The sequence below is a fragment of the Babylonia areolata genome, chromosome 1 (assembly GCF_041734735.1).
Source record: "Babylonia areolata isolate BAREFJ2019XMU chromosome 1, ASM4173473v1, whole genome shotgun sequence".
Lineage (NCBI taxonomy): Eukaryota > Metazoa > Mollusca > Gastropoda > Neogastropoda > Buccinidae > Babylonia > Babylonia areolata.
The window spans coordinates 33,714,607-33,724,606 of record NC_134876.1 but is presented as its reverse complement, the minus strand read 5'-3'; the positions used below and the strand labels follow the sequence as shown (position 1 = coordinate 33,724,606).

Sequence of the window (10,000 nt, the reverse complement as noted above, 5' to 3'; positions counted from 1 at the left end):
CTCTCTCTCTCTCTCTCTCTGAGTTTATGGGGAAAAAAACATGAAACTGTGGGAGGGGGGGTCACCGTAGTCACGTTATAAGCTAAAGAAATAACGATGATTTTCTTTCTTTCTTTTTTATCTTCTTTAAACCTGTTCCTGATTAACGAAAATTAACAACCCATATTTATTTTCTTTTTATTGGTATTCATAAGAAATGAGTGTGATATTCACTTACTGTGAAAATGTGGAGTGATAGCCTAGAGGTAACGCGTCCGCCTAGGAACCGAGATAGTCTGAGCGCGTTGGTTCGAATCACGGCTCAGCCGACGATATTCGCCCCCCCCCCCCCCCCCCCCCCCTTCACCCCTCTCCTCTAGACCATGGTGGTCTGGACGCTAGTCATTCGGATGAGACGATAAACCGAGGTCCCGTGTGGAACATGCACTTAGCGCACGTAAAAGAACCCACGGCAACAAAAGGGTTGTTTTTGGCAAATTTCTGTAGAAAAATTCACTTCCTGCACGCAGGAAAAAATACAAAAAATGGGTGGCGCTGTAGTACAGCAACGCGCTCTCCCTGGGGAGAGCAGCCCGAATTTCACACAGAGAAATCTGTTGTGATAAAAAGAAATACAAATACAAATACTCTAAGATACTTGACAATTTGCATTCCTTAACAGCTTGTGTAAGATCTTAAGAAATAAATGATAATACTCCGTGATGATAATCAACCTGTGTATGATCCAGCTGCTTGGCCGTTTCTGTCTGACAGTCTGTTTATACGTGTTTTTATGTGGGTTTTTTGTTTCTTTATAAATGTCCATTAAGATGTTGTTTATATTGTTGGTATAAAATATCAACCTATCAAAATGGAATATAAAAAAAAATGTTAATAAAAGAAGAAAAAACTTGTATAACGATTACACTCACGCCACGTTTGTCTCTGTGTCAACTAAACGTGATCCGAGTGTAGGACACAACGAAACACAAAGTGGCTGACCCAGTACTCACCCCCCCTCCTCCCCGTGCTGACTACTGCAGTTGCAATGGAAGGACTACACGGAGCTGTGGTGTGACGACAACTGGCCCCTGGTCCACGTCTGGGACTCGAACCTCAACGCCACCATCCCGGACCAGCCGGCCCGCCGGGGTTACTACGTGTTCGTCTGCGTGGTGCTCTTCTTCCTGCCCTGCATCGTCATGTCCCTGGCCTACGCCCTCATCTCCTGGACCCTCTGGGCCGCTCAGATCCCCGGGGAGAGGACCTCCAAGGACATCAAGGACCAGACCAAGCTCCGCAAAAAGGTCAGTGGCTGTTGCTGTTGTCGCTGTAGTTGTAGTGATAGGAGAAGGAGGAAGTAGAGTAGGAGCAGTCATTTTTTGTGTGATGCCTTTTGGCTTTCTACTCCATCTATTGGACCCTCTGGCCAAGGGCGGTTCATGGTAAGGGAACGTCCAGGGACATCAAGGATCAAACCAAGCTCTACAGAAAGGTGAGTAGCAGTGGCTGTTATTGTTGAAGTTGTTGCTGATTCTATTTGTTTTAATAATCATAGCAGTATTGGCGATATGACGTGGCCTTTTGGCCCTGCAGCTGCACTGACATCAGAATCAGGCCAAGGTCCACAAATAGATGAGTTAGAGGAGCTGTTGGCGTCGTCGTCATGGTGATGGCAATGGCAATATAAAATCTAGTGGCAGAAGCAACAGTATCGGTTAAAGAAGTGTTCAGATAATGCGTGCTCATGCCACTCACTCAAACATTTGTCTTATCCATAGTGTGGACCGCTCAGGTCCCTGAAAAAAACAAGATTCGAGAAAAGAATATGGTAATAACTGTAGAAGTAGAGTGTCAGCAACAATAGCAGCGGGGAGAGCACCGGGGTCAGCAGCAACACAGGCAGCAACAGTAGTTGTTGCAGTGGCAGTGATGGTGGTAGTGATGGTAGAGGTGCAAGAAGTACTTAAGCTCATGATCCATGCCTACATGCTCTTCGCCTTGATCGTGCGAGCCAGCAGGCCCCCAGAGGAGGGAACCACAAAGGATAGACAGCTGTGGGGATGAAAGGTGTTTCGACGTGGTGTTTGTAGCGCAGTGTTGTTGCCTGTATTATGCCCCAGCCCTCCCTTCCCTTTCCCGTGCCGTGTGGCCAGCTGAAGAAAAATAATTAGATACACCCCTCCTGTCTGTCGAGTTCCCATCAACCCGTCACAGACCACTGATAGTACAGTCATGTTTGACGCTGCATCCCAAGCAGCACGCGAATTCCTTGTCCGTCCTTGACCTTGACCTTTTGTCTGCCTGTGTTTAACTTCTTGTTCCTGTCCAGTGCTTGTGGGTCTGACTTACGTGGCCTTGAGTTATTTCAGAGTCTAATATTCACTAAAATGCAAAACCATTTGGACGGGAAAAGAATGATATCCTAAATGGCCTTGTCGTCAATTCTGCCTCTTCCACATTGTCTCTTTACATAGTGCATTACGTTTGAAACTGCAGTATTCAACCTTTCCTTTTGGAAGCAGGTTTTAGAACAACGCGAAATTTTTGTGCGTTCCGAAATGATCGTACGAGTGAATCCTTAAAAAACAAACCGTTTACTAATAATGGAATTTTTGACACGTATTGAATCCAAGAGGCGTCCTCAAACGGAACAAAATGGGGAGTTAAGGGGGTGGGGGGGTCTAAGTTGAAAGAAACGTTTTCCACTTTTTACCCTATACTCAGCTGCTGTGTAAGGTCGAGAAATAGCAAAGTTCAACAACGCTGTAACAGTCCCCGGAGAGATAAAAGCCTTGACTTGTGACAGCATTAGCTACAGTCATGTTAATGGCCTGATGTCTCTGTGACAAAATGTGCGGGTTGTTGTATGTCGGCCAAGAGGACCATCAGGGTGTCATGGACCAGACCAGGGAGAAACAAAACCAGTGTCGGAGGAGCTAAAAGAGGTGCTGGGGGCAATAAAAGTACCCACAGTTGGGGTAATGTCTTTGTCGCGTTTTCACATCTCTGTGGTCATGCGAGAATCATAGTCCTTTGCTGAAAGGCTCCGAATGGATAAAAGGAAAAGGGTTTGGGTTGTTGTTTTCTGTACTTGCTGCAGCAGTAACATGAAAGGCAGCACAGCTTCAGCATTAGTGGAAGAAGAATATTTTGTGCTGCGGCAGGAACTGAATCATTAGTCGTGGTAGCAGCTGAAGATGTCACGGTGCCAGTAACCGTAACATCATCATCATCATGTCATCGTTATGCAGATAACTTGTTGTTGTACTGTTGCGCAGTCGTTCTCGTCACAACCGGTTTCTGTGTGTGAGGTTTCATGTTGCTCTTCCCGACGTCCGACGACGTCTGTTGTTGTTGTTTTCTTTCGGTGTCTAGATGTTTGATTCTTTATTCCATTGATTTTCCCCAAATGTTTCACTTCATAGTATTGTCAGAGACATCACATACACCAAAAGCATGCTACTCATGGTTCATTGGTTCGTCGTCTTCTTCTTTCTTTGTCTTGCTTTTCGTTTTAGGGGGGGTGGGGCGTGGGGGTGTTTGTACGCACACACACACACACACACACACACACACACACACACACACACACACAGAGAGAGAGAGAGAGAGAGAGAGAGAGAAGCGAGGACAAACACATTATGATTATGATTATCATCAACCGATCAGTGTGATACCAATCATCGTTGGATACTCATAGTCAATACATTCTGTACGCGTCTCGCTGTAACCGTACACGGAAAGCGCAAGGCACACGTGATGTAAACAAGCAATATAAAGGAGGCTTGAAAATTTATACAAAACAAATTCGGCCGATCAGAAGAAAACGTTACATTCATAGCTTCATAACAAAAGAGTAAAGATCGGATCCATTTATGTAAAACTGCAATAGTGTTTCAAGAAAATATTCGGTAAATACCGGTCTAATTTTTTGATGATTGAAAAAGGGTAACACCAAAGCATACTAAGAGAGAACAAAAATATGCACATTATTATAGAGTAGAAGATGGACTTGATTTACTCATAGAATGTGGATGTTATGGCGAGTTGGAAAAAAGTACTATCGTCCATTAAAAACGTTGGTTAATAAAATAAAATAAAATAAATTAAGAGAAAAAACAGTGAGCAATATTGTAACAGTGATTGTGAATTTTATGTTTGCTATGATGAAGTACGTTTATAACTGTTTGGATAAAACCGTAAGGTTTTAGTACAAAGTGCAAAATATGTCTTTCTGTGCATTTTCAGAGTTTTTATTCCAGTAGTCTTGTTTTCAGTTTGTCTGTGCCAAATGTGTCCATATGACTTTTATCGTGACAAATAAAACGCTATGAATTCTTAGTTTACACACCATGTCGATCCACATAAAATTATTTCTATCATATCATGCAAAGGAAAAACAAACCACATACACATTCGTATGATTCTGAGACTGTTGAAGTCAGGTACTGATAGGAATTTTAACGCTCACAAATCATCCGACAGCAACAGCAAAGCTGTCGAAGCGGCACGAGAGAAATTACAAAGTATGACAAGCAGAGAGCGAAACCGTCAGGGAAGTGGTAGAAGTATCGAGGGTGCCAGGATTCCAATACTAACCCCCACCCCACTTCCCCCGATCCCCAGAAGACATAAGAGAGAACTCTATATATTGAGCGTCCCTTAGGATGAGGTGTGGAGGGGGCATTTTGTGGGCAGTGGGGAAGGAGTGGAAGAATGCTTAGCTCTTTAGGAGGAAAGTTCAAAGGGTATCAGAAGGGGTTGGACAGAGGTCAGTCTGTTGGTGCTGTGTTGTCATTGGCGGCAACCGCACGCCTTGGTATATTAGTTCACGTGTGTTTTTTTGTTGTTTTTTAATGCAGAAGTCTTTCGCATCTGTTCGCACTCCAGGGCGCTTGCACACGCACGCACGCACGCACGCACGCACGCACGCACACACACACACACACACACACACACACAGAGGGTTTTTCAGTCCATTTCTTCTTGCCACATGACTGAACATTAATTTTGGTTGATTCATGGGAGTTTTTTTCTGTATATTCAGAAGGGGTCAATAATTCCGATGCATCACATGCCAAGATTACCAAGAATCAGACGGGGTCCCCCTAACTTGGAAAACTCTTAATGCGCACCCTCCGCCCCACCCTTCTCCCCACACACACACATACACCACCCCACTCCCTAACCTATTTCCAGTGTACTTATAAACAAAATGGACGCGAAAGTGTATAAGACTATGTGAGGTGGTTGCTTGTACTCGGGCGACCCAAGGGAAATAAGAGCGTACATTTTTAACACAGCAATCAAAAAGTAGAGGACAGTATCAGTATCAGTATCAGTAGCTCAAGGAAGCGTCACTGCGTTCGGACAAATCCATATACGCTACACCATATCTGCCAAGCAGATGCCTGACCAGCAGCGTAACCCAACGCGCTTGATCAGGCCTTGAGAAGAAAAAATAAATAAATAAATGAATAAAATTAAATTAATTTTAAAATTTTAAAAATTAATAATAATAATAATAATATTTTTTAAATAAATTTTTTTTTATAATTTTTTTAAAGAGAGAGAATCAGCATCAGACAACAAGACCCAATCCATCTGAAAGACAATAGAATTTAAAGAAACTGAGAGGTTTGTCTGCTAAGGTCACTGGTACAGTCAGTAAAGATGTAGGTGCATATGAAGATGCCAAAGAAGGCATCAACAACTTATAAGACAAGGCATGCATTCAACACACTGTGACCTATGTGTAACTCCATACCCCCTCGAAACACAAGATGAGAACATTCCACACAAATGTGAAATCGGTCTTCTGTGAATGATCAATGCTGCCTTTATAACATTCCATCAACAGAAATAGTCCAGAATACTTCTCTCCAATTTCATCATGGCACATGAGAATTCCAACAACAACGAGAGCGAAGTATTCATTCTGCAGAAACTTTAAAACCAGAGAGAAGATAGAAGGTGAAAAAGCAAAGATATAGTTATCAGATTGTGTAGGAAAATCTTTTCTTTTCTGTATTCGTAATTTCCATGACTTAATTCATCGTTTATTAAGATAATAATTATATAACGTTGGCAACAAAATTATCATTAAAATCGGGAAAATTCAGTGCTATTTGTTTCTCTTTGTATAATTTCCTACAGATGTAAGCACGTCAGAAAACAGAACCTATCGGGTTGGGAGAGCAGTCAAACCAGCATGTTACGATAAAAACTGCACGCAAACCCACGCAGATGAAGTTTTGTAATGGTGCATGTTGACCTGCATTTACGACATCAGCAGCACAGCAGCCAGCAGCACCAGAATCGACTCTGTGTTCATGAAACGACCGGGGCATCTTCTGGCAGAGATGGCATCAAAACGACTTTGAGATGGAGGCCCATTTGGTTTCCATTCCCTGCGCCTTTTGCCTCTCTGTCTGTCTGTCTGCCTGTCTGTCTGCCTGTCTGCCTGTCTGCCTGCCTCTCTCTCTCTCTCTCTCTCTCTCTCTCTCTCTCTCTCTCTCTCTCTCTCTTCCTCCTAAAGTCACTGTGTATTATATCATGAGCATGAGATTACGATGGTGATATTGAAGTGGAGTTTCTTTGTTGTTGTTGTTTGTTTGTTTTAAGTACGTTTTTTTACTCATTGGTGTAACCAAAGTGAATTAATGTAATTACAGTGTACCGACTGTCCGTTTGCCCGTCTGTCTGTTTGTATTTTGTTAGCGGCTGTCAGTGGCATAGGCAGCTTAGGGATCTATTAATAACGTGCTGCTCTTGCAAAGAAGCCGCCATAAGATAACCTTTGCGACAGACACGGCGTGAAGCCAACACCAACTCCGCGAAGAACGGCCCAAAATATTACAGGGATAAATCTGTTGCAGGGAGAGCTTTAACTTTGTTAGAACATGCAAAGCAGCTCGGGTAACTCTGTTATAACATGCAAAGCAGCTTGGGTAAAGCACAATATGAAAGTATGTATGCACGTTTACTTTTCACTATTCAATCAGAACGTGGTCGCGCAGATTTTGTGGACGCATGTGCCCAAATGAAGTGAAAAGTAATGGTGAGATCTGCGTGTATGTGTGTGTGTGTGCGCGCGCGCTGTGTGTGTGTGTGTGTGTGTGTGTTTCTGTGTGTGTGCTTCTGTGTTTCTGTGTGTGTGTGTGTGTGTGTGTGGTGAATTCCAGCAGGTGTGTTTATTCGTCAATTGCATGCAGCAGTGGCATCATGTGATCGGATGATACTGGTAACGCTTGGCATTGTCAGCTGGTTTATTTCAAAGTGGGAGAAGGAATAGGAAAACAACACACACAAAAAACAACAACAAAAAAAAAAAGCAAATAACCCCAGCCACCTAAAATGAAAAACAGCAGCAGCAACAACAACAACAATAACAACAACAAGAGAGCAAGGTCAATCTGATCCAGGCGCTTGGGTAATGTCTCTTACCTTCCACCTCCTGTCCATCTCTCTCTCTCTCTCTCTCTCTCTCTCTCTCTCTCTCTCCTCTCTCGCTCTCGCTCTCTTGCAACTTCTCTCTCCTGACACTCCATGTAAAATAGTGGGTAATTTTAATCATTGTAATTTAAGTCCACATTTACCCTCTTATAAACAGTATGCATCATGTGCAACACGAAACAACAACATTCTTTATCTCTGCTATGGAAATATACCCCGTGCATATAAGTCAATTGTTCTTCCACCTAACGATACATCATACCACAATACCATTCATCTCCTTCCATCGTACAGACCAAAAATTCAGACAGAACCAGTAATTAAAAAGAGTGTGAAAGTGTGGACGCCTGAGAGTATGGATGAACTGAAAGTTTTTTTTATGAATGCACAGACTGGAATGTATTGCTAGAATCATGTCACAGTGTGGATGAAGCTACAAATGTCATATCATGTTACATATCTTTTTGTGAGGACATGGTAATTCCCGTAAAGATATCGGGATTTTTCCCAACAACAAGCCCTGGGTATCAAAAGATTTGAAGAAAACACTCAATGAAAAGAACAGAGCTTTTCAGAGCGGCGATGGAAGTCAGCGCAAGTCTGTACAAAAGAAATTAACAAAAGAAATAAACGAATAAAGAAACAATATAAAGAAAACGTTGAACGTCGTTTCCAAAACGGTAATATGGCAGATGCTTGGAAAGGGCTGAAACTACTTTCCGGACAAAAAACAACACCAGTGTCTACACCATGTATGTCAGTAGAGCAACAGAAAGTTTTCTCAGGAAAATAAAATGACATCTTCCGTCGCTTTGAACGATGCGATCTTAACGATGAACTAGAAAAAAATCATTAACCCTCTAAAAGAACATGTTTTAAATGACGAAAGCATTTTATCCATTGATCCATGTACTGTTGAATCAGCTTTCCGGAGGTTGCCCGTAAAAAAGGCAGTAGGCCCTGATAGGATCAGTGGACGGCTCCTGAAGACATGTTCCTCACAGTTGTATGGTGTGGTCAGTAGCCTGTTCATGTGGTCTCTAAGGGATTGTCGTGTACCTGCTTTGTGGAAACAATCGGTGATCAGCCCAGTGCCAAAGAACAAAAACCCTGTTTCTTTAAATGACTACCACCCCATAGCCCTGACCCCAGTTGTCATGAAATGTTTAGAACGCATCGTCTTGAAACACATTCTAGCATACACAACACCATTCCATGATCAATACCACTTTACATTCAGATCCAACCTGAGTACAACTGATGCCACACTTACACTCTTGCACAAATGCATACACTCACCTGGAGAAACCAAATTATTTTGTTCGTATTTTAATTAATGACTTTTCATCGGCATTTAACACCATTTAGCCACATCTCATGGTACATAAGATTCTTTCATCTGACATCAGTACAAACCTCATTTTATGGGTGAAAAGTTTGCTTGTTCAGAGAACTCAGTCAGTCCGTTTTGGACAAGCTCTGTCTTCTGTGAAGACAACTTCCACTGGTGCCCCTCAAGGTACAGTTCTTCCACCTGGTCTCTTCACATTTATATACAAATGACTGCACTGGCTCAGACAAAACTTCTTTAAGTATTCTGATGACTCAGCCGTAGGAGATCTTTCGAATATTGATGCTGTTTATTTCGAGCAAGTTCGAAAATTTTCCTCCTGGTGTAAAGATAACTGTTTGGATCATAATGTTCAGAAAACTAAACGAAATGATAACTGATTTCAGAAAAAGCGCCTCTCCAGTTCCTGATCTGTTCATCAATGATATAAAGGTTGAAAGAGTGTATGAATATAAATACCTAGGAACTATTCTTGATCATAAGCTGAATTTTACTCCAAATACAAATTTTATTCACAAAAAATACCAGTCTCGCATCTGTTGTCTGCAGAAACTCAGAAACATCAGAGTTAATTCGAAAGTACATCAGGGATTTTATAGATGTTTTGTTGAACTGTGTTAACTTTCTCTTTTATATGCTGGTATGGTGGTCTCGTTGTGAAGAATAAGAATACACTGAACAAAAGACTGTGAATGTGTACAGTAAGGTCGTTGGAGTGAGACGAGGACGGCTTGAGCAAACTGTACAAGGTCAGAGTACGACAGAAAGCCAAACGCATTTCAAGTGACAGCAGCCATACGCTGGCAAATTATTACCAACTTTTACCTTCAGGCAAACGCTTCTGTTTCCCAAAATTTAAAACAGAACCAAATGCAGCTTTATACCAACCTCAATTGAGCTATTAAACAGCAATAATTGATAATCAGATCTGTGATAAAAAAAAAATTGTATGCCAGAGTGTATGTATGTGGAATGTGACATCTCAAATCGAAGTATTGTTGAATTGCATTGTTATTTTATGTCTTATGTCTACTTTTATTATGCTATTTTATGTATATTTTATTCCTATCCTTTAACTGATTTTGTATTGCACATGTATGGCTGTGATGATGTATGTATGATTTACTCTAAGTTACCTTTTAAAGGTTTCTGTTGTTGTTGTTGTCTACTGGGATTATTTATTCTACGTATGGGTTGCCATTTAAACATTTT

The 10,000-nt window shown here is 41.8% G+C and overlaps 1 protein-coding gene across 1 annotated transcript in view; it reads left to right on the top strand.

The window, feature by feature from the left end:
* The window catches only part of LOC143280335 (QRFP-like peptide receptor), a 274,441-nt gene that overhangs the window by 185,679 nt on the left and 78,762 nt on the right, over positions 1-10,000 (top strand). The window contains exon 7 of the mRNA XM_076585001.1: positions 1,023-1,286. Coding sequence (XP_076441116.1) covers positions 1,023-1,286 — 264 coding nt within the window. The remainder of the gene's footprint in view (positions 1-1,022; positions 1,287-10,000) is intronic.